At 34.4% G+C, this 25,447-nt stretch overlaps 1 protein-coding gene across 10 annotated transcripts in view; it reads left to right on the forward strand.

Annotated features, from left to right (window-relative positions):
* The window catches only part of RIMS2 (regulating synaptic membrane exocytosis 2), a 539,971-nt gene that overhangs the window by 512,692 nt on the left and 1,832 nt on the right, over positions 1–25,447 (forward strand). For all 10 annotated transcript variants that reach the window (XM_078153700.1, XM_020969889.1, XM_078153699.1 and 7 more), the window contains 4 exons: positions 19,371–19,512; positions 21,028–21,140; positions 21,458–21,559; positions 25,021–25,160. In XM_078153700.1, coding sequence (XP_078009826.1) covers positions 19,371–19,512; positions 21,028–21,140; positions 21,458–21,559; positions 25,021–25,160 — 497 coding nt within the window. The remainder of the gene's footprint in view (positions 1–19,370; positions 19,513–21,027; positions 21,141–21,457; positions 21,560–25,020; positions 25,161–25,447) is intronic.

Consider the following 25,447-nt stretch of genomic DNA (forward strand, 5'->3'; position numbering starts at 1 on the left):
GGAGACCTTGGATTTTTAAGTTAAGGTCTTGTCAAGTTCTGACTTTGTGTGAAGTAACACCCATTCAGTGAATGGGCCTCTTTAAGAAGTGAGTCCAGTTATTATTTACATTCATTCTGAGCCAAGAGGGCCCAAAAAATAACCATTAAATGGTGCTTAGGCAGGGACCTATTGTTGTTTAATCAATTAGATACAGAGTGAATAGGGTTTAAGTAAGACATGGTCTTTGAGAAAGAAATCTAGCCAGTAAATCCCAAGTTAGGTAGATAGGTTTTGGCTATCAAAATTTACCTTCCTTTGGACCGAATACCCTCAGGTAAGGGCATGATACTAGAGGAGAAAAGGAGAGGTGAAGAGAGAAAAGGAGAGGAGGGGAGGGAAAGAGAAAGGAGGAGAGCAGAAGGAAGGTGCTGAATTGCCCAACTGGATTTGGCCAGCCCGGTTTCCGTTTGGGCAGCTTGGATGACTCAGTTTGTGTTTTGTTCTTCCTTCTCCAAGAGGACCATGACATCAGGGAGGTGATGATGTGACTCACAATTGAGTTGGATTTGAGTGAGGGAGGGCTGTGCAAAGTCACCAGCTTCACTTTCTTCTCCAGAGCCCTACTTATGAAAATACAAAAGATAGATATTCAATGATTCAACTCAAACATTTATTAAATAGCTCCTTCATGAAGGGCATCACAGTAGGTACTGTGAGAGATACAAATTTTAGTTAAGGAATAATCCCTATCCTCATAGAGCCTAGAGTCAAGTAGTAGAATATAACAGAAAACTCTAGTACTAAATACATTAGAGGTGCAAAACAGTGTGGTATGTGAGATAAAAGGAAAGAAACTATCTACAGGTAGAATCAATAAAGGTTTCATGGAGGAGTGAGCATTAGAGTTGGATTTTAAAGAATGAATAGGGACTCAACAGACAAAAAGATATGGGAGGAAATTCTAGCCATAAGGAATAGCGTGATCAGAGACACAGAGATATAAAAATCCAGGGTGGTATTCAGCAGACAGAGATTAACTACTTTGGCTAGAGTGTAGAAATGGGGTAAGGAGTAATGGGGAGTAAATCAGACTGCAAAGGCAGGGCAGTGCCAAACTATAGAGTGTCCTGAAGTCCAAGCAAAGGAGTTGTAAATTGGCTTCCCAGGCAAAATGTTCTTTTCTTTTTTTAAGCAGAGGAATCACATGACCAGATCTGCACATAAGGAATATTAATCTGTCAGCAGTATAAAGGACAAATTAAGTGTGGAGAGAATTAAAACAGAAAGCTTTGACTATTGTAAGAGTCTAGAAAAGTGGTAAAGAGGGGCCTATTTTTGGTAGTATCAGTAGGCCTAGAGAGGCATACAAAAAGATTCATCAGATGCAGAATTGACAGAACTTTGTTAATTATTGGAAATGAGAGATCAGGCAAAGGAAGATTCAAAGACTGTGCCAAGATTCCAATGTGAATAGAGGACTTGGTCTGTGGTCCACAGAGAGGAGTAATGAAGTCAAAAGGAGGAACAAATCTAGGAAGAAAGATAAGCTAGAGTTTTTGACGTGTGATTTTGAATTGCTGTTGGGGTAGCAAGGTGGAGATATTCTAAAGAGACTTGAAGATCTAGCACTGGGATACATAAGAAAAAATAAGACAAGTGTCAGATTTGGTGGTCAATTTAATGAAAGTATAGTTATAAGACAGATAATAAGTAGAAGTGTTGGAATTCAAATCCAGATTTTTTTTTCAAGTCTAAATCCCATGTTCTTTTCACTATACAGTGCTGCTTCTCTCTTTTAAATATTATTTTTATTCTGAACTTAAAGACTAAATAGAATGAACATTTCCTTATATAAAGTACAACAGAAATAGGACTATACATGAAACCATAAATCTCTGTTATGTGCAGCTTGCTTTTCCTTTTAAGTATGTAATATATTTGATATATAACTTTCAAAATAGTCCTGCTTGTCTGTTTTCTTCTAGCCTTCTTTCTCTTCTCTTCTGTGCATATTAAAAAAAATGAACCACTTTATTTTTTCTTTTACTTTTGGTATCTCTATCACTAGCTTCCCTCATCATCCTAATCCCCACGTTCTCCTCCAGCAATCAGTCAACAAGCATTTATTATGGCTTCCTATGGTTGAGTCACTGTGCTAAGTATTGGGAATACAAAGTCAAAACCAGTCCCTGCCTGTAAGGAGCTCACATCTAATGGGAGAAGCCAGAGGCAAACTAGGAAGTACATAAAAGATATATTCGGGGTAAATGGGAGGAAATCTCAGAGGGAAGGCACTAGCATTGGGCTGGGAGGAGAAAAGGTAGAGTGAAAGGTCTCTTGCAGAAGATGGAATTTGAGCTGTCTTGAAGGAAAAGAAAAAAGAAAAGACATGAACTCTTATGGCAGGTCTGCAAGTCAAGCAAAACAAGTTTCCATGTTGTCTGTGTCTAAAAATGGCTCGTTCTGCTCCTCTAGCCTATTACTTTTCTGTCAAGGGGTAGGTAGCATGCCTTATCATTGGTAGTCTAAAATTGTGGCTGGTCATTGCATTGATCAGAGTCCTTAAGTCTTACAATATTGTTCTCCTGGTCTTTTCCTTCACTTCACATCAGTTTATACAAGTCTTCCCAAATTTCTCTGAAAATTAGTCAGTTAAGCAGTGGGATACAAAGAAGGGCAAAAACACAGTACCTGCCCTGAAATAGCTGACGTTCCAATGGAGAAGACTGCTTGTAAATACGTATGTACATACAAGATATATGCAGTGCAGATTGAAGGTAATCTCAGAGGAAAGGTATTCCGAGGTGCAGGGAGAGGAAGAAGAACAAGAGGAGGAAGAACTTCTTTCAGAAGTTTAGCTGAGTCTTGCAAGAAGCTAGGAAATTATTTATTTCATTTCCTGTCATGCAATAATATTCTGTTAAATTCAAACATCATAAAATTTGTGTAGCCAATTCCCAATTGATGGACACTCCCTTAGTTTCCAATTCTTTTCTGTAACAAAAGCTGATGTATATGTGTGTGTATATATAACATATATACATACATAGATATATATACACATACATATATGAATTCTTATTCTCTTTCAGTTCTTTGGGGGTATATACTTAGAAGTGGTCTCTATCACTGGTCAAAGGATAAGCACAATTTAGTGACTTTGGGGGCACTGTTCCATATTGTTTTCTATTATAGCTAGCATAAATATCTACCAACCATCTTATTTTTCTGCAGTTCTTCCGATGATTATCTTCTTCCTTTTTGTCACCTATGCTAACTGGATGCATTTGAGGTAGAATCTCAGAGTTTTGTATATTTCTCTAATTAGCAGTGATTTGGAACTTTTTTTTTCACTTGGTTGTTGATACGTTTTTCCCTTGCAAACTACTTATTCTAATCCTTTAACCATTTATGTATCAGGAAATGCCTCTTGGATGAAGCTTTTCAAATGATCATTACCTAAGTATCATTTCTCACTACAGTCAGAACTTATAATATCTCTCAGCCTCTTAGTGACTTAAAATAATAAAATGTTTAGAGTCAGAGAGACTAAGAGATCATGTGGTACAACCCTCATATTTCAGAGATAAAGAATAAATGTCTGTAAATTCTCCTGTCTAACATTCTTTAATTTATTATTAATGAAACTAAAGCTAAGTAAGATTAAATAATTTGATTAAAATTATATGCCAAATAGTGACAAAGCCAGCACTAGTAACAAGCTGTTCATTATTGTTTGAACATACTTCACCAAATCAATTAATAAACTTAGTTGGTTTTTTTAAAATATGGAATAGATCTAATGAGCCATGCTCAAATATTAAAAGCAATATGCAAATGAATTTCTAGGCTTAATATATATAAGTTTTACCAATGGTTAACACTGGGAAATTTAATATTGGTCAGGATAAATTATTTTATATTAAGGATTTGGCATTATTAGTTTCAGTTGAAATTTGGTTAGTTACTTCTGCGTTCAGAAATCTTCATAACATCCTATTCTGTTGTGTCATCGTGGTGTGAAAGTGGGTTATACCAGTAGAATACAAGCTGTGGCAGCCTCTATTATGCTAGAAAGACTATAAGTCCTCTCCTAGAAACAGATTGGCTGCTTTCTGAGGACCATCCTAGATAACTAAGGAAAAGTTTATTACCAGTACACTGACAGATTGATGATTTACTCTTCGGCCATACTAAACCATGAAACAAAATGCAAAAAGGTACTAAGTCCTTCAGCAACAGAAGAAGAATTATGGAAAGGGAGTCAGAAAGGCCTAAGAATTATACAGTTTTTGAACAATCTGTAAACTGTAATTCCGCTGTTGATACACTGAGATATTTGTCCATTGACCCTTTAACTCTGCCAGACAAATAGAATTGTATTAATTGACATTCTCTCTATCAATGAAACTCTAAAAGAGAGTTACTGCTAAATGGAAAAACAACTCATAGGTTCTCCTTGAAGAAGCAACTAAAGTAGTTGGTTGTTATTGTGTATACAAATGTATTTTATGGGATATTTGATAATCTTGTTGATAAGTGTTTTTTTAAAGGTCACTATGAAATTTTCAGCTTACATATCAACAATATTTGCAGCGTATGAGAAGTTAGAGAAATTCCATGAAGAATTTGATAAGACCTTCAAAATTAGCATACTTTGATACTTTATGACTTCAATGCAAAGGGGGTCATAGGAGAGGATAGCAAAAAAAATGTGAAAAATATGGTTCTGGAGTAAGAAATTATTTCAAAGACCTGTATACCACACAAAGTAGATAGACATCATTATAATCACACAATTTACTGAAAGGTTTTGAGAATGCAAGCTTCTATTATATTTATTATTTGATGAATATAAAAAAGCATTTGATTTTGTAGAATATCCTGCTTTATAGGCATTCCACTAACAAAGTTCTCCCATAGACATATTAGAATATAGGTCTCCCTGAAAAATATAAGTGATCTTCCGATTATAAATGTCAAAGAAGCATAAAATATATGCCAAAGATATTTGCCACTTTCGTGGAGGATACCAATTCCCATTAAGTAATTAACAGATATTTCGTATCTAACTTTTCTAAAATTCTATGCAAGTTGTTAATTTCTTTCTTGTTTAACTTCTTAAATTTATTGAGTCCTGAAAGGGACACAATGAGTTAATATACTATTATAATTTTGCTGCTTATTTGTAGGCAATGCATTTTTTTTTCTTGGATTCTGCTTTCTAATCCCCTGTTTTATAGATAAGTTCATCTCATTAATATTCACAGTTGTGATTTTTTAATTCTTTCTTTCCCTTTATTATGTGCTCAAATTTTTTCATCTCTTTATCCTCCTTATTATAAAGAAGAATGTAGGGAAAGAAAAGTAATGACATCAACACTAGTAATCTATTATTAAAGCAGTGTGATTTCACCTTTTTTCCCCCTCCTATGTTCAAATTTTGGCTAAAACATCTCTACATGTTTTCTTTAAAAAGTAGCTTTTTCAATTAATATTTTTGTTTTTATATCACCTATATTTCTTCCTGCATCCCCCTTCAGAGGCATCCTCTATCACAAAGAGAAAGAAAAAGAAAAAAAATCAGTAAAAACAATCAACACATTGAAACAAATATGAGGTTACGTTCCACACCCATGCATCCACCACCTTTGAAAATAGAATTTTTCATGGACTCAAGTATAATGTTTTCTATCTTCTCTTAAAAGTTCTTTATTCTAATATTTTTTCATAAAGAGCTCTAAGTTCACTTTTTATTTCTTTCTTCATTGCTTTGGTCTATTCTTGAAGTCCTCATGACCAAACCATTTCTTTTGCTGAGGTTCTACTTTTATTTGGATTTCCCTTTTCAGCTTCTCTTAACCTGTAGTATTTCTTTATTGTATATTTGTTTGTATCTCCAGCCTCAGTTCCTAAATCAGAACTTTGTGCCAAGACCAGGCTCTTCACCCTCATATACTTACATATAGGTTGCCAACCCCTGCCAACCTGCAGCCTAAATGCCAGTGCCCTGTCACAATTATGGATAGAGTGGTTAGTACAAGGTCCTGTCCTCTGTTGCACTTCCTACCTTTTCTTGTTGGCCTTGGCCCCATCTCAGTCTCCTTTTCTTTGTCCAATGATCAACTGCTATCTGACTCCATCCCCTACTTTAACCCTGACAGTTCCTAACCAGATGTTAGCAATTGCAGTGGTCTCAGGCCCCCTGGAGGGTCTTTGGCATGGACTGCCCAAGTGTTGTACCATCTCTGTCTTATGTCAGTTACTCTCGTGAGCTGGTCTTGGCTCCCAAAAGCAGTGGTAGCTTCAGTCCTTGAGTCATATACATCCTGCTGTGCCCCAAATCCTTGCTGTGACTGTCAGGCCAAGGTCAAGATTGTGTTGGCTACAGGCTCCCTGGTTGCTACTCAGATCACCCATAGGCTTCTAGTTGTCTTCTTATGCAGTCCTGTAATGAAGTTGTCATTGTTTGTCCTTCATTCTCAAAGAAGACCAATGACATCAGGGAAGTGATGTCTTGACTTGCAAGTGAATTGGATTTAAGTGAGACAGAGCTGTGCTAAGTCATCAGCTTCTCTCTCTCCTCCAGAGTCATTGGAGTCAAGTGGCAAGGCATAGGTCAAGATAACTGGAGATGGCCCCAGATTCAATGACAGAACTTGGCCTTTTTAAGCTAAGGTCTTTCCCAGATATGAGTTTGTCTGAGGCAATGGCCATTTAGTAATTAAGGGGTAGGTAAGAATTGAGGCAAAAGATAGCCTCCTTTGCCTTGACAAAACAATCAGTCTGGGAAGGGCAGACCCTCAGAGTTTCTGGCCAGAACAGAAATAATTGCTATTTCCCTGATTTACTTGCATTTGCCTTTCATCTTATTTGATCACTCTTTCATCTGGTACCCCTTTAAATCCTTATTTGTATGTTTGTTAGAGGAGCTAGACTCAGCTAGTTCTTTTTACATTGTCATCTTAACAAGAGCTCCATTTCTGCAATGACCAGAGGGACTTTAGACTTTTTACTGGCCATCCCTATGCCTGAAACATTTTACCCCCTCACCTTCACCTCTCTGAATCTCTTGCTTCTTTCAAAGCACAGATAAGGTATAACTTTCTATAGGCGGCCTTTCCTGATCCCTCTATTTGTTAGTGCTGTTTCTCACATCACCTCCACATTATGTTTGGATTTCTTTTTATGTTTTTACTTTTTCGTAAGATTTCTTCCCAATAGAATGTAAACCCCTCAAGGGCAGAGGCTGTTTACTTTTTGTCTTTGTATCCCAACTCCTTGGATAGTCAACTCCAGTCACATAGTATGGCTTCAACAGATTCTTTTCCAATGAGGCTGTACAATTTTTGGAAATGACTGAGTCCTTTTAATGACCCCCAAACTTCTCCCTAGGATCAAGGACCGTCTTTTTAAATAACAGCATCCTTCTGGTAATGTTGTATGACTGTGATCCACAGACTAATATAATTTCCAAAGAGTTAAAGATGAGAATCGCCCAAACAGCAATGGAGAGGTTACTAGTAGGCACGAGCAGGCTATGACGTATTATAAATGAAAATTGGCACAAAAAATTAGAAAGAAGGTTATCATTAAAGAAATGTCTAATTGGGGGAACAAGTAGAAACAGAGGGGCCAGTAATGTAACAAGAGTGAGGGTTAAATGATGACTATCTTTGTGCTCCACTAATATCCATAAAGTAACAAAGGAAGGCCAAAGCATATGGGTAGACCTTCAGGTGGATTTGTGAGAGGCCATGGAAGAGAGTCATACAGGCTTGCCAAGGATGGATTGTGATCTATATGAGTGGAAAGAATACCAGCATCCATGAGATCATGGATCCAGTAGAGTAATAAAATTTCACTTGAATATTGGTTAATTACCAAATTATTTTTTTATGAACCTTGAAGAAATTATTTCTAATGCATTTTGTTCTATGTAACATTCCATTCAAGTATCTGTGTAATCTTAGTACTAAAGAGCATTTCTCATCTTTTCATTTTTTTTTTCAGGTATGTCATGGAAAATGTCCAATGATTCTAGGGCATTTATTTGTGAGCTTTCCATTTTATTTAGCAAAAGTAAAATGGCCATATTTACTAGTAAAATTATCATATGGAATTGCTACGTAAAGAATTCTATTCTATTATAGTATTTACACTATATTATATTGCTATAACATATTATACTATATATAATACTATATTATTTATACTATATATGTATACCATATTGTTTACATGATATTTTTTCACATATAAAGGAAAGATTTAATTGCCTTATAATTCTAAGTAATAAAAGATAATAATGATACCCTTTAAACCCATTTTCACTCCTTCAAAATATATAAGTTAAGGCTTAAAATAAATTATTAAAATACTTATGAGAAAAGACCTTAGTGGTAATATAGAATGTAATAACGATATCTTATATTTGTATGATGGTTTCCAGTTTACAAAGCATTTTTGTGGATATTAACTCATGATCCTTACAATAATATTATGAGGCATATTACAGATAGGGTAGAAGTTATTTGTCTCTGTTTAAGGAAAAAGGAAATTGTGGTTCAATGAAGACAAAGAGGGTCAGTGACTTCATCTCAGTCCCACAGCTGGTGAGTGGCAAAGCTGAGACTAGAACCAAGATATTTTGTCTATTAATCCATTGTTGTTGGTTTTTGTCTACACTGTACTCTCTCCCTAAATATTATGCTTCTTTTGTAATTTTATAATTTATAATTACATTATTATGTATAATATATACAGTATCTATGGTCATATATTACATATATGATTTAGATAATTATAATTTTAAATTTTTATAATTTTCAGAACTTTCCTATAAATATCTCATTTCATCCTCAGAAAAGCCCTCTGAACTAAAGAGGGCAAGCACCATAGTATGATGGAGTGAGCACTCTCAATGGAGTGACCTGAGATTAATTCTGTCTCTGACCCCTTCCTGCTGGCTTTGAGGAAGGCATTTGCCCTCCTTGGGCTTCATCATCTTCATTCATTCATCCTTAGTTTCATCATCTGTAAAATGAAAGTTGTTAGGTGTAATGGAATAAGTTCCTGTTCAGCTTGAGGTCTTTGATGCTATGACCTCTGTTTTGCATGTGAAGAAACAGTTTCAGGGACATTAACTAATTTGTCAAAGATCACATGACTACTAAGTGGAGGGACCGGCACCAGAATTTTGGTCTTCACCTTGCTCCTAATTTGCCATTCTTTCATACAGAGAATATTTAATGTATACATTTTTTAAAAGATCAGAATGTTTAAAATATTCCATAATAAAAATGGAAGGGGAGATGGAAAAAGGGAGGGCAGGAGAGGCAAGGCAGAGGCACAACTTTATCAGAAAGAGAATAGAACTGATAGTTTTGTGAATCTAATATGTAGCCTTGATCTGTAGTTTTCTGTTCCATTAGTAGTGGCATAAGCAACTGTCACAGTGATTTGATTCAGTTGAACTAAGAACTGTTGGAAATCAGCTTTCAGCTTCCATTAACTTAAATTACAAGCATAAATGAAGTATAAATGAAATTGCCAAATTTTGTCCTATTTTTTTAAAGATTTACTGTTAAATTTTCAGTGACTATGCTTAATAGTTATTGTAAAAAAAGCATTGATGAGTATAACCACATGTCCGATTCAATGTAAGTCACTAATTATATTTTAGTAACCCCCAGGCCATTAATGGCAATAGACTCATGCTACATACCTGAAAGTATGTATTCCTGCTTGTTAGATTTGCAAGAATAAATGGATGGCTAATCTTTCTTTTTCCCACTTATGAACAGTTATATTTTTCATCCTTTTATTTCTGAAAATTTTAGGAGATTCTAGGATTTGGGTTTTTAAGTGCAAGAGGAGGAAAGTTATTAGTATTAGGATTCAATCCTTCAATTTTTCAATAGACACTACTGTGTTATGAGATTGAGAAACAGTTTGATTAAGACATTGTACTTGAAACAGAAGAAACCTGAACTCAATTCCTCTTTCCTTCTTTATGAACTGTGTCAATATGATGGGCAAATTATTCTACCTCTCTGAGTCTCAGTTTCCCTGATATATAATATATCAGTGTAAAATGGAAATTATAAGACCCCATTGTAACTACCGTTCAGTGTTATTGTAAAGATCAAATTATATAGTGTATGTAAAGCATTTTGTAATACTTACACCACCATATCAGCTATTTTTATCATAAGCTCTGTAAAGACGAAGACTGTTCAATTCATCTTTGCATCCTAATATCAACTAACATAATAAATGTCTAAATGAATGAATAAATCAAAACCTTGTTTCCATTCTTCAAAGCACAAATTCTGCATGAAAATCTCTTATATATTTGAAATTTCTCTTGAATTTCTTATGCTGCTTTCTTCATCAGTGAATTGTAGCAGTTTTATACCATTGATACATTTTAATTAAATTGTCCCAAAAAAGAATGATGTTAATAACCTGTAAGAACTGCTCAAGATAATAAGTTGTAAAAGTTATAAATCTATGTTGTTAGAGGTTTCCTCAGTAGGAGTTCTGTGTTGAAACCAGAGGTCCAGATAAAATCCTGAATTTTTTCTTTAATGCAGTATTTGCTACAAATTATAAATTGTAGTGATGAAAGTTTTATATCTGGAAAATATTATTTTTACATGTGCAGTTTGTTTTTATAGTATTAGTAAAATATACATCATGAATTTAAGTTGAATGTTTTGGTCAGGATTTTTTTCCTGCTTTTATTATTATCATAAAACTCACAAATACACAGGCAGTCTAGACACAGACCCGTTAAATTTAGAGCTGGAAAGGATCTTAGAAATCATCTAATCTTAACCCTCTCATTTTTGAGATTAAGAAACTGAGCTCCAAGAAATGCTACTTAGGTTAGCAAGTAGCAGAGCCAGGATTTTATTACAGATCCTCTGGCTATTTAATCAGTGCTCTTTCTACTAGATGCTACTTGTAGAGCTCATACAAAGCGCAAAGAACCTAAAATGGCCTGTTATTTGTGGTCGAAGTTGCTGTTCTACTTCTTTTAGCTTTCAAATATTGTTTGGGGATGTTGAGCTTCACAAAATCCTACTCTGCTTCTTCATCTCAGCATGGAAGTAACCCTGGCTTCTTAAAGACTGTGCCAATGGAACATAAGCTCTGAGAAATTCTACAATGCTGGAAAGGTTTCAAATATGGTACCGGCAACAGACCAAATCTGCTTTCTGAGGAACAGCCAAGGTAATTAGGTACAGAGAGGCTCATCAACAGTAGCCTGGCCACTTGAAGATGATTTCTTTGGCCATGGCAATAAAATGCATAAAAGCATTCCATCCTGGGAGAACCTCTTCTACTTTTGCTGAGACAGTGTCAGATAAAAGGGCAGATGGTACTGAGAATCATATGGTTTCTGGAGAGTCTACAAACTTTAATTTAGCTGTTGATTCTCCAGATATGACTTTTGTCCAGTAACTATTGGAAGATCTTAATCAAGTCAGTCTTTTACAGTCTAACTATAAACAAAACCAGGGCACAGAAGAAATTTGCAACCAAATTGAAGCATGGGTCATAACTTTTCTTTGGAATGGCATATAAAGGAGTTGGTTTTATCATAAATCCAAAGACAACAAGAAACATCATTTCATGGGATATTTCTTAATCTCTAATAGCAGTGCTCATGATAAGTATTTGCAAAACAACTACCACAAAAAATAATTATAGCTTATACACAATATCTGTTATATAAGATTAATTGACCAATGAACAAGACAATGTTGTTGTTCAGTCATTTTCTAGTCATATCTGGCTCTTCATGACTTCATTTGGGGTTTTCTTGGCAAAGATACTGGAGTGATTTGCCACTTCCTTCTTCAGCTCAATTTACAGATTAGGAAACTGAGGAAAAAGGGTTAAGTGACTTGCCCAAGGTCACATAACTAGTAAGTGTCTGAGGCTAGATTTGAACTCCAGAGGAGTCTTTCTGACTCCAGTCCTGGTATTCTATCCACTGTGTCACCTAGCTGCAAATAGCTTCTAAAAGCTGAAACTTTTTAGAATGACTATTCTCTAATTATTATATATTAGGCCCCCTACTATATGCTGATATTTTGTCCCTGGAGATACAAAGGTGAAAAAAAAAGAAATATCATTGAAACTGAAATCTACCAAATTAGACAATGTCTACAGATATAAATAAATGTATAGAGAATGTAAGCACCCCCCCCAAAAAAAAAGACAGGGTAATTTTAGGAGAGGTGTACATTAGCAGTTACAGTCAGGAAAGACTTCATGTATAAGGTAATGTCTAAGCTAATGTGAAAGAAAATGAAGAATTCTTCCATCTCCTTTTCCTTTCTTCTTTTCTTTCTCTTTCTTCTTTGATCTTTTTGAGGTATAGATCTGGTAGTGATATCACCGGATATCACAGTTAGTGATTTGGGGGGCATAGTTCCACATTCCTTTTCAGAATTGCTGGACCAATTCACAATTATACCAATCATGCATTAATGTAACTTTTCCTGCAGTACCTTCAAGAACTGTCATTTTTCTTTTTTATAATTTTTGCCAATCTGATAATTGTAAGATAGAACTTCAGAGTTGTTTTAATTCGTGTTTCTCTAATTTTTAGTGATTTAGAGCATTTTTCATATGGCTATTGCTAGTTTGTATTTCTTTTGAAAACTACCTGTTCATAACTTGTGACAGTTTACCATTGGGGAATGGCTCTGCTTCTGATCAATTTGGATATAAGACCTTTAGTAAAGAAATATTGCACAAAGATTTTTTCCCAATTACCTATTTCCCTCCTTATTTTAGTTGCCTTTTTTTCATTTATGTAAGAACTTTTAAAATTTATATAATCAAAATTATCCATTTTATCTTTTATTATCTTCTAATTCCTCATTTGTTCATGAACTTCTTCACTATCCATAGAAATAATAGTTAATTTCATCCTTAATCATCCAATTTGTAAATAATATTATTTTTTATGTCTAAGTTATATATCCTTTGAGAGCTTCTCTTGATATATCATATGAGATATTGGTCTCTACCTAATTTTTGCCAGACTTCCAGTCTTCCCAGAATTAGGAATGAATGAATTTTTGTTGAACAGTCTTTACCCTACTTAGCTATGGTCTTAGGTTTATTGAACACTATGCTTCTCTTGATTTGCTTCTGCAAATTTTATAGTTAATGTGTTCTACTGATTACTTCTGTGTTTCTTAACCAGTACCAAATGATTTTTCTGGTCTAGTTGGAGATCTAGTACTGCTATTCTTTCACATTTTCTTTTCATTATTTCCCTTGAGAATATTTACCTTTTATTGTTCCAGAAGAATTTGTTATTTTTTTAGCTTTATAAAATAATCCTTTTTGATTGGTATGGCTCTGAATAAGTAAACCAGTTTAGGTTGTTGTTTATTAGTTTTATCTTTTTGGAACAGCCTTTCCTGAACAATTTGTATTTCCCAGTGATTTAGGTGTGCTTTTTCTTTTGAAAAGAGCATTTTATATTTATATACCTGTAGTTCTTCTATGTGTTTTAGTAGCTAGACTCCCAAATACCTTAATTTTCCTATCATTTCCTGCTAAGTTTCATTGGCAATATGTAGAAGTGCTGATATTCTCCTTCATCCACCTCTCTTTAAATCAGTCTAGCTAACTGGATTTATTTTATTTCCTGTAACTTTGTGAAGTTATTGTTTCAGTTAATTTTAGTTGACTCTTTTTCTTTAGGTAGGCCAGCTTATCATTAGCAAAAAGTGATGGTTTTGGTTTTCTCCTTTTTTAATTTCCTTTTCTTGTCTGTTGTTGTAACTAGCATTTCTAGCACTATGTTAAATAGCAGTGGTACTAATGAATATCCTTGCCTTTTCCTTGACCTTATTAGAAAGGCCTCTAGCTTTAGCTCTTATTTTAAGATAGATACTACTTACCATATTAAGGAAATGACCATTTATTCCTAAACTTTCTAGTATGCCTTAATAAAAATGTATTGGCTTTTGTTACTATTATTGATATAATCATGTGAGTTTTTAAAAATCATTTTTATTACTAATGTGAACTATTAATTATGTTTAGTGTTTCCTTGTATTGAGCTGTCCATGCATTCCTTGGATAAATATAACTTCACTATAGCATGTAATCTTATTAATAAATTATTGTAACCTCTTTGCTAATATTTTATTTAATATTTAATATTTGTATTCATTGAGGATATTTTGGTCTATAATTTTCTGCCTCTGCTTCATCTCTTCCTGATATTAGAATTAATCATTCTTCAAAAATTGAATAAAATTCACTCGTACGTTATCTTATCCTGGTTTCTTTCTCTACCTTTAGAAAGTTCATTTATGGCTTGTTCAATTTCTTTTTCTGATATTTGGTTATTTAGATCAGCGCTTCTTAAACTGTGGGTTGCAACCCCATATGAGATCACAAAAAAATTGGTCATAGTAAAAGGTTTCTGAACACACAATGACTAGAAATTTATTAAAAATCGAATGCATAATGAATCTGAGGTGTTTCTGGCTGCACTTGCCTATGTTTCATCTTGCATCTTCACTGTAGCCTTGGTTCCAAACACAAAGCATGCACACTTTGCATTGTGCATGCCCTCAGGTCATGTAACAACAAGGAACCCTGTGAATCATGAAAAGGGGTCCCCTTGAGTGGAAGAAGTTTAAGAAGCCCTGATTTAGATAAACAAGTTATTCTGTTAACTTAGATATGTAACATTGTTATAAATATCCATCCATTATTTCATGTAAGTCATTGGTGTCAGACTCAGATAGAAATGGATCTGTGCAGCTACACATTAACTCAGAAAACCAGAAATTCACATTATCTATGCTGTATTATATTTACATTTATTTGTTAAACATTTCCCAATTACATTTTAATCTAGTTGTGAGGTACTGAAAAGTTTTTCAAGATACCTTGGTGCCTCAAATTTGACATCTGATCTAAATTATAAGTTTTATTGGCATATTATTGGACAACAATTTTTTGTAGTCTCTTATTTCCTCTTCACTTGTGAATTCTTTTAATTTTCGATGAAAACAATTTTTAAAATGCGATTACAACTACATATTTTATTAGTTTCTTTATAAAAAGCTCCTATTTTTATCAACCAAATTTTAAATATTTCATACTTTTATTTTTAGTGATCACTTCCGTTTCTTTATATTTCTACTTACTGTTTTGTTGGGGGTATTTTGACTAGTTGTTCTTCTAGATTTTTTTTTAATCATATGCCCAATTTATTGATCTGCTTCTTTCTTATTGATGCAAATATTTAAAAATATAAATTTAGCAGCCTCTAGATATTACTTTTGCTGCACCGTGTAAGTTTTGATATGTTGTCTCTTTTTGTCATTTTATTCTATGAAATATTCCAAAAAGTGGAAGAAGTTCAGACCTTATTAGTATAAACAACTATTGACCCTTATACTTTGTTTTCTACCTTTTTAACATTTTTATGAAAATAAGATATACAATTGATCCTGATTGTTCATAAATTCTGTATTGGAAAATTCATCTATTTGTTAAAAATTTATTTGTAATTCCAAAACCAATACTTATGGTATTTTCATAATAGTTTGTGGAATGCTCAAAATGGTGAAAATTTTGAGTCACCTGACATTCACATTCCCAAGTGAGGTCAAACAAGGCAATATCGCTTTTTTGTTTCAGCTCTCATATTGTAAACAAGTATCATTTTTGCAATTTCTTTAGTGACTTGTTTTACACATTTTTGTTCTTTTTATTGGTGATTTCACTGTTTAAAATGGCTTCCAAATGTAGTGCTATTGTACTGTCCAGAGCTCCTAAGGGCAGGAAGTCTGAGATGTGCTGTAAGGAAAAAACATGTGTTTTAGATATGCTTCACTCAGGCGTGAGTAACAGTGTTGTTGACCATGAATTCAAGATTAATGAACTGGTTAGGGAGTGTCATGACTTTGAACAAAAGTTCAAACAAAATATTGTCTCTTTTTAGTGATTTCCAGGATTTTTGACATATTCTTATGAGATACCTTGTTGGAAGATATCTTTCAAAGTACCAGTTTACTCTGCTAAACAAATGTTTTTTCACAGTTAACAGACAATAAGCATAGTGGGACCTTGTGTTCTATATATCCTTGATTCAATTGTATGAATTAGTGATTTGTTCCATGGTAGAATATTATCTATGAAAGCCTACCTGATCTTTTCAAACCTTTATCTGGGTACCTTCAATATATGAATCAGTTAATCTCATAAAAATATTGTAGAAATGAGTAAGTGGACATAAAAGTCAGTAGTTTTTGTTGGTAGCAAAATGTTTTTAGAGTAGTGTGATAGATCCTTTCACCTATTAGGTAAAAATTATTATAATAAATTGTGTTTGGGTTTAATATTTACTATTCATATAACCAAAAGGATTTGGTATTGAAAAATAGGATAATCATGCATTTACTGGACAAGTGTTATATCTTCTGCAAAATTTCAATGAACCCTTATTAAGTGACTATCTTCTGTGTATGCAATAGAACCTAGAAGTCTCTTTTTATGTAACGATGTGTTTTGTGTCTCAAAATGGGAGAGGACTGAAGTGGTCATGAGCAACAAGGTGGCCACAGCTACTGTCGATATAGCATTGTGCAGAAGTCTGTGATATCCTGAAAGTGTTTCATTGAAGATGGGACTGGTCCTATAGGGAAAACAATGAATAACAAATGGAAAGACTGAGTGCCACAGTGGTAAAAGACCTAGATAAAGACCTCATTCATATTGAGGAGAACTTTTAAGGAAGATTTGTGGAAGAACATGAACAAAAAACACACAGGATGAAATGACGTGGATGGGTTGCAGTTTTCAATTGGAGGGAGAACCTGCATCAATGAGATTATGGATCCTTTTGTATGTCATTTTAATGTATTTTGTTACTTACCATCTGTGTAACACTAGCAGTATTAATGTTAGTGAGAGATGGGGTGTGGTTCAATCACTGTGAATCTACCAACACCTTAGATTCAGTAGATCTGTAGTCTGTTAAGGTGATTGTATATATTTTAAGGAGTTGGTTAATTTGTAAATAGTTAATTTTCACAGTGTCACAATAATTTACTTGTTTTACATCACTTCTGCTACTACCGAACGAAACATTCATTTAGAGTGTATAAATTTCTATATGGGACATAGTCCTTATGCCAATATCAGTACAACATGTTTGCTATTAATTATTTTTAATATTTTATAAATAATCATTATGAAGAATAGCTTGTGCTTATGTAGTACTTTAGGATTAATCAAGCATTTTATTCACATCTATACCATGAGGTAAGTAATACAAATAATAATATCCTCATCTTACAGATGAGGAAATTGAGCCTCAAAGAAGTAAAATGACTTGTAAGTAGTAGTAAGTGAGCTCAAGTGTTTTTTCCATCCTACTTCTTCTTGCTCCTCTACCCCCAAGCTCCATTCCTCATTCTGTCATTTAAGGCCCTTCATAATCCAATCCCAGTTATCTTGACCAGCCTTATCTCCTACTATCAATTCAGTATTTAAATTAAGCTTATCTCCTAGCCCCTTTTTTTCTGCCATGCCCATTCCCACTTCATGCCCATTCCCACTTCAGTGTCTTTGTTTATGCTACTTCCCCTCTTGAAATGTCCTCTGAGAATCCAAATACTGTCAAATTTCAGCTCAGGTCCTATTTTCTATCAACCCATATTTCTTTCTGTTTTTCATCTATTTTTTAAATTTATACTTAAAATGCAATGATTCTTAGGAATAATTGAGGCAGGGGTTAAGGTAAGATTTGGAACATTTTCCCAGATCTGGACAGACTGTTTTCGTAGCTCTTTTTAAATGACACCTTTGCAGCATAACTTCATTTTTTATTTGATGTCAGTTCCTAGAGTAAAAGATACGTCCTTTATTCAAATACTTATGCTAACCACAAATGTAAGTAATTGAGAAGCAGCAGTGTGATGCAGTGGAACGTTAAACTTAACCTTTCTTTACTTTTCTTAATAGAGACCCTGGCACATATTAAGTGCTTAATAAATGCTGTTTAACTGACTGATTTACGGCAAACCACTTAGCTTCCTGGGCCTCAGTTTCCATATCTGGAAAATGATGCAATTGGCCTGATAGCCTCTGAGGTCCCTTTTAGCTCTAGAATTATGACTTCCTTGGTTCTTCATTACTTAAAGATCTTAATTGTAATATATGCATGGAAATAGATACAAACTTGGAGATAAACAGATACAGTTGTGTGGGAAGAAAGTGAGTAAGTTGTGTAGAAGTTAATGTGTGTATGGATTAAATATTTGGAATTAAGTTCCCTTGACAGATTTCCTAGTTTAGCTATCTTTTAAAGAGAATGAGGGACAAATTGGGCCCAGTGGAGCAGAGAAGTTATTTCAGGCCTAAATACAGAGCCTGTGAAAAACCCTCAGGAAAGTCTGAAACAGAGATGAGGTTTGTTAATCAATGTGCAAGTTACAAACAATTGAAAATGAGGATCCTGTAGATTTCATTATTTAATATAATTATCTGCTATCTATTCTAACATGACTATTAAAGAGATCAACTTATACTTTTCTAAGAGCCTAAAATGATCATTTTTACAAATGCTTTTATGTTCACAAAATTCACTTTTGCCTTATTTTCTTTCTGCTTCACTTTTCTTTGTTCCTGTTCCCCTAGCATGTTGTGGTCGTTTCTGTTTTAGGAAGAAAAGACAGATTTTTCAATTGGTTTTTGTCCTACCCCTTTCCTAGCATTTTAAAAAATCTTTTCTTATATGGCACTACAAAGGTTTCATCTTCCAGAATGGAAGACTTTGCCATTATTTTTTAATTATCATCATCGTCCTCCTATAATAAATGATTGGGCTGTTACTAAATAGAGAAGCTTTCCTATTTCGCATTTAGATATAAAAATTGAAGACAAGTATTTGGGAATTATTCAATATCTGACTTTCCTTAATAGTTCAGCTTTGTCCCTTCTCTATAACAAAAAGAAAAAAGGTATAATACTGTAAGTAATGAGAGAAAGCATTTTAAAAGTTCACTGGAAACAAAGTATGTTTTTATTTCACTTAAATTGAACCTTTTCTGTTTGTGATGCTAAAAACTGGTGTGCTGTCATAAATAACTTTGAATAAAATAATAGTACTTTGTGTGTCTTGCTTCCATTTTAAAGATTTCTTAGTGTTTTTTTTTCCCTTCCTACACAGGGAACATTGTTTTAACACCTTTTCTTTTTCTATCTTAATAATAATAGTGCATTGTATTTATGTAGTTCTTTTCATGAAGAGATCTCCAGTACCTTTACTGCTTCTTTTTTACAGATTAGTTATGCCACTGCTTTTGTTTTGTTTTGTGTTGATACAGAAGCTGGAGGCAAAAAACTGAGGAGTACTGTCCAGAGGAGTACAGAAACTGGCCTGGCAGTAGAAATGAGAAACTGGATGACTCGACAGGCAAGCCGTGAATCTACAGATGGAAGCATGAACAGCTATAGTTCTGAAGGAAAGTGAGTGAACTGTGTGAGCAAGGATAGGATCATCTTGTGTGCTTCAAAATTGCAAGAACTATTTTCTGTCTCAGCCTTTATGCCTATTACAGGAGGATTTATTAACACAGTACTAGGCTTATGAGAAAAGTTTGCAGCTTATGAGAAAAGTTTGAGTTGACCAGATGAATGGACTCAGCACAAACATACATAGATGTCAGAATACATACCAAAGGATATGCAAAAACATAGGATTAGCTGGATAAAGTCTTGTAAGGTAGAGTCAATTAGAAAGTCCAAAGAAATGAATGCTCAGGTGAGCCCTAAAGCCTGGTAAGGAAAAGATACAGCTAAAGAAAAAGGGCAATCTGCAGTGGACATCAGTTGTAGTCTAAATAAATTGTTGCTAGAGAATCAGAGATGTATGGAAAATCAAATAGAAATTGTCATCTACTGAGTAAAATAAAAGTTATAAAGTCTTATATCTGAGTTTTTTAAAAATCAGCTTCTCAAAGATAAAATGGGAGAGGTATGGTTAGATATAGTTCATCCAAAAAAAAATTGGCAGTTTTAATGGACTGCATGCTCAGAATGTTCATCATTGGGTTATAGTAGGCAAGAAAGTGAATGCGCTCTTGGGCTCCATAAAGAAAAACATAGTGTCCCAAACTAAGGAGGTGATAGTCCCACTGTACTCTGCTATGGACAGATCACATGTGGAATATTGTGTTCAGTTCTGTATTCTACATTTTAGGAAGGATGTTGGTAAGCTGGAGAATGCCAGAAAAGGAAAACAATAATGATGAAGGTCCTCAAGTTCATTCCATATGAGAATTAATTGAATAAACTGGAGATATTAAGCCTAGAGAATAAAAGATTTAGGGGAGACATAATAGTTGTGTTCATATATTTGAAGAGCTCTCACATGAAAAAAGTTTAGACTTGTTTTGTTTGACCTCAGCGGGCAGAAGAATAGATGAAAGTTACAGAGAGGCAAATTTAGATTTGATGCAAGAAAAGTCTTCCTAAACAATTAAAATTGTCCAAAAAATGGAGTGGACTACTTTGGGAAAGCAACAGTTTTCTCCCCTCATAAGAGATCTTCAAGCAAAGGCTAAAAAACCATGTTTGATGGATATTTTGTGATGAGGATTCATTTTCAGATATGGGTTGCATTAGGAGCCATATGGGTTCCTTCCAGTTTCAGTATTGTGTGATTCATTAGTGCTTTCTATGTTTATAGCATTATAATAGACACTGTGGGGCATACAAACAAATACAAAACAAATTCCCTGCCATTGAGGAGCTTATAATCTACCTAAGGAAATAAGACAGCTGCGTTAAAAAAAAAAAAAGCTGATAGCAGCACATTGTCTATGGCATGCCAATTGAGTCATCAGAGACAGTGATTGTTTTAGGAGTTTCAAGGAGAAATGTGTTAAAAGAAAATGTGTCTGACTTTGACTAAAGGAACAGGGATTTAACCTTGTTTATATATATATATATATTTTTTTTTCTTTTTCTTTTTCCTCTTAGTTTGATTTTCCCTGGTGTCCGATTGGCCTCAGATAGCCAGTTCAGTGATTTTCTGGATGGCCTTGGTCCAGCTCAGTTAGTTGGGCGTCAGACATTGGCCACACCAGCGATGGGTGAGTATTCCTGTTACATGATTATGTAAGTAAATGATAATGTTATTCTAAGTCACATTCTCTCCATTTCAAAAAATCTTTAGGAACTTTTTTCAATTTCATATTTATTTGAAATGTTTTAGAGTTGAACAAAAATAGGATTACGTTTTAAAGTTTATTGTATTGTTTTTAGACAAGGAATCCATAACATAAAAAACTGATATCAGTCCAGAAGTACATTTGCAAATGGCAAATTAAGTAGTGATCACTTCCGATATCTGGATGTGAAACTCCTTGATTACCTTTGGATGCTAATGCCCTTTTTCTATTCCTTCTAGGTGACATTCAGGTTGGAATGATGGACAAAAAAGGACAATTAGAGGTAGAAATAATTCGGGCCCGTGGCCTCGTTGTAAAACCAGGTTCAAAGACACTGCCAGGTAGGAACTGAAGAGTACTTTCTAGCCCCTTTGGAGATTTATCTTTCTTATTAGAACACTATCCACATGCCTCATTTACTCTTTCCTTTTTAAGAGGATTTGTTTTAATTGAATAATTGAAAAATATTCATTATTTTTGAGACCACAGTTCAGTTAATGATTCTGCAAATTTAATCTAATAGAGGCAAAAGTGAAAGCTGCTGAAATTCTGTGATGCATTTTGAAATTCAGTCCAACAAAGAATAGATTGTCTACTATGTGAAAAGACAGTGGAAACAAAGGAAAAGTAAGACAAAGACCTTACCCAATTTACAATCTAAGAGGAAAATGACACAGATTCAAACATGAGGTAGAATGAGATAATGCAAAGGACCAGGTCTAGACAAATGTTCTGGTAAGTACGAAAAGGTCCAGACAAAGCTGTCTTAGTTGCTTTAAGCTAGGGGAATCAGGGAACACTTCTGAAGAAGGTAACAACTGAGTTAGATGGTAAGGGAAAGGAAGGCTTTCAACACAGATGAGGAAGAGTCAATTCTAGTCATGAGGGAATGATGAGGACAAAAGCACTGAGTTGAAAGAGTGGTGGACTAAAAAGACACATTGTTAGCAGTGAGATGTAGCTGTGTTAAAGAGAATGTGAAGGAAAGAAATGTGATATAAAATTGGAAAAGACATTTGAAAACAGATCGTGCCACTGTTTAAGATTTTGTTCTATTTAATAGGCAATAGAGATTTACTGAAGGTTTTTGAATAGAGGAATGAAGTGAAATTTAGAAGAGTTAAATGTAAGTTTCTAAATCTAGGTTTAAAAAAATGTACCACACAACTATGGGATTCAGCGAGGCATGACGAAGTAAGATACCACACACACACACACACACACACAAAACCCCCAAAACACCAGAATATTTTAGTGTCCTGCCAGCTCAGTATGAGTTAATGTGATATGGCAACAAAACAACTACTGTGATTTTAGATCCATTAATAGAAGCACATCATCTATTAATGGAGTGGGCTGGGAACCATTGCCATATAAGGAACAGGTGAACAAATTAGGGATGTTTAACCTGGAGGAGAAGGCCAATATGGACCATGGTAATCTGAAGGAGGGAAAAGAACAGCCATTTATTAAATGTCTACTGTGTGCTAAGCACTGTACTAAGCACTTTACAAATATTATCTAATATGATTCTCACAACAATCCTGAGGCAACCTTTGAATTCACATCTTCCTGATTCCCGGCCCAGATAGTGGCTTATCCAAGGCACAAACTAGCTGTTTCTAATGGTCTTCTACTATTAGAATGGTTGTTATATGGAAGTCTGATAAGTATTTACTGTTGTTGTTCAATCGTTTTTTTAGTCGTCTGATTCTTTGTGACCCCAATTGGAGTTTTCTTGGCAAAGATACTGGGGTAGTTTGCCATTTCCCTCTCCACCTATTTTACAGATGAGGAAACTGAGACAAACAAGGTTAAGTGACTTACCCAGGGTCACACAGCTAGTAAGTGTCTGAGGCCAGATTTGAACTCTGGAGGATGAATCTTCTTGACTCTAGGCCCTGAACTCTGCTGAACCATTTCAGGAGATAGTTTTAAGAGGCAATCAGTTGGACCCTTATGGAGGGTATTCCTGTTAGGTATGGGTTGACTCTTAGGTTCCTTGCAACTTTGAAACTATGATGAGAGAGAATATTTGGATGTTCTTATGAAGGATATATTGGAGAAGAAAGAGACTAAAAATAAAAAGACCAATTAGGAGGCTTGAGTGAGAGTTAATAAGAGCCTGAAATAAAGTGTTTGCAGTGGAATGTAAAGAGGGCACCGAGATGAAAATGATAGCAGTAGAACCATAAAATTTGTAAAAATGTTAAACTGTGGAATATAAGGGGCAGGTTTGGAGCCTGTAATTCTGGGAGGACAGGATAGAATGAGACACCGTATGCATGTAGAGTGGTTTGCCTTGGCAAGGAGAACATAACCTCTTCATGTGAGACAGGAGTGAAGCAACAGAGGCATCAGAGTGATCCAAAATAAGGAGGGGAGAAGATTTCTTAGCAAATGGCCTTAATTTTTTCAGCAAAATATGAGGCAATATTCTCAGTTCTATCTATATGCTGGCAACTTGTTGAAATGTGCAATTAGATCTCTGGGGGATATATTAAGGCTGAAGATATAGATTATTAATTTATACATTGTCATACTTTATGTGAAAAGGCCAGTTTCTCATTAATTAATGCTCTGAAGAAATTTCCCCCATTAAGTAAGAGCTTGATGTTATAATGAAGGAAACACATGGGCCTCAGAAATACATTAAGAATATGTCTGATATAAAAGCTGTTCTAAAAGTGTCCCTTCCTATATTTTGGAAGCAACAAACACAAAAAGATGCTTTTGTGAAAGTATTCACTGATAGCACATTTAGTACTTCAACATCACTGTAGTCTTAAGGTGTTTATTATTATGCATAAACTACAAAATCAAATTGAAGAGAAAATGATGTCTCTAGTGAAAGACAGTGGAGTTAGTAATAGTTCATAGTAAGATCTTCCACTGACTGACAGTGATCTTGAACCTTCTAACTTATCAGTGTATTTAAAAATTTTTTTATGTTACATATTATTTATTAAATAGCCTTTCTAAAATTATTTGACTTACGCTACACTTTTGTTGTTTTCCCATGGTTGAAAAAAATATTTTTAATGTCACAGAGGAAAAATCAATTTACAGCATTCATAATTTTTGCCTGCTCCATCCCAACTTAATTTAAACTTATCACACACATCCTTTGCTTAAAGATTATATGCACTTAAATATAAAGCAAGTTAATTTGGGGATAGGTGGAAAATGTAATTAGTTCTAAGCTTATCGTATAATTTTGGGCATCTATTTTTTTTAAAATATAGGTTGCCTAAGGCCATCGGGCCAAACTCAAATGGAAATAGATTCTTGTGGGCTACACAGTGACTTAGAAAACCACAAATTAGCATTATCTGAGTTGTATTGTATTTTTCTTTATTTGTTAAACATTTCCATCTGGTTCTATCCACTCACCCACTTCCCATACTTCTAGTGTAAGGCATCATTCTTGAATTAAGATATATTTGTGTAGATATTTTGTAATACTCAATTCAAAAAACTTGCTTAATAAAATTTTCAGATTTCAGTACTAAGGTAATATCAGATCAGTACCCAATTCAAAGGCAATGTATCCATGACTCCAAAATATACTCATTTTATTTTTCACTTTTTAGCCAGATGTTTTAAGATTCTTTGTTTAGAACTCTAGCCTATGATTATCATCTCATGGTCTTGAGCTCTTTCAACACCTAATTTGGCTCCTGTTTGGAACACACACACACACACACACACACACACACACACACACACACACCAGAGCAAAGTTTGAGTCATTCACTCAGAGTAGCTCTTTACTTCTTTCCCTTTCTTTTCTCTTTCTCAGCACCATATGTAAAGGTATATCTCTTAGATAATGGAGTCTGCATAGCCAAAAAGAAAACAAAAGTGGCAAGAAAAACACTGGAACCTCTTTACCAACAGCTGTTGTCATTTGATGAAAGCCCACAGGGAAAAGTTTTACAGGTATTTATTGAATTTCTCCCTTTTTATGTAGAAAAGTACTTTTCCAGAGTAGACCTTCATAGACTATGTGTCCTGTCACATTCCATTCTTTTCCCTATTTCTGGAAATAATTGAAACGATTGTGTCCCAAAGTTATGGTCAGTGCTTTCAAGCTTAACAATGGTCTCCTTTGAGGAGACTAAATGTGTGAACTTTGCTTCACGTGTAAATTTAACTTCCCTAGAATGCTTATGATCTAAATTTTATCTACATAGTTACAAAAGTAGCTTTCCCAATTTGCCATTTTA

Source organism: Phascolarctos cinereus, unplaced genomic scaffold, assembly GCF_003287225.1.
Source record: "Phascolarctos cinereus isolate Bilbo 61053 unplaced genomic scaffold, phaCin_HiC Scaffold_4;HRSCAF=312, whole genome shotgun sequence".
Taxonomy (NCBI): domain Eukaryota; kingdom Metazoa; phylum Chordata; class Mammalia; order Diprotodontia; family Phascolarctidae; genus Phascolarctos; species Phascolarctos cinereus.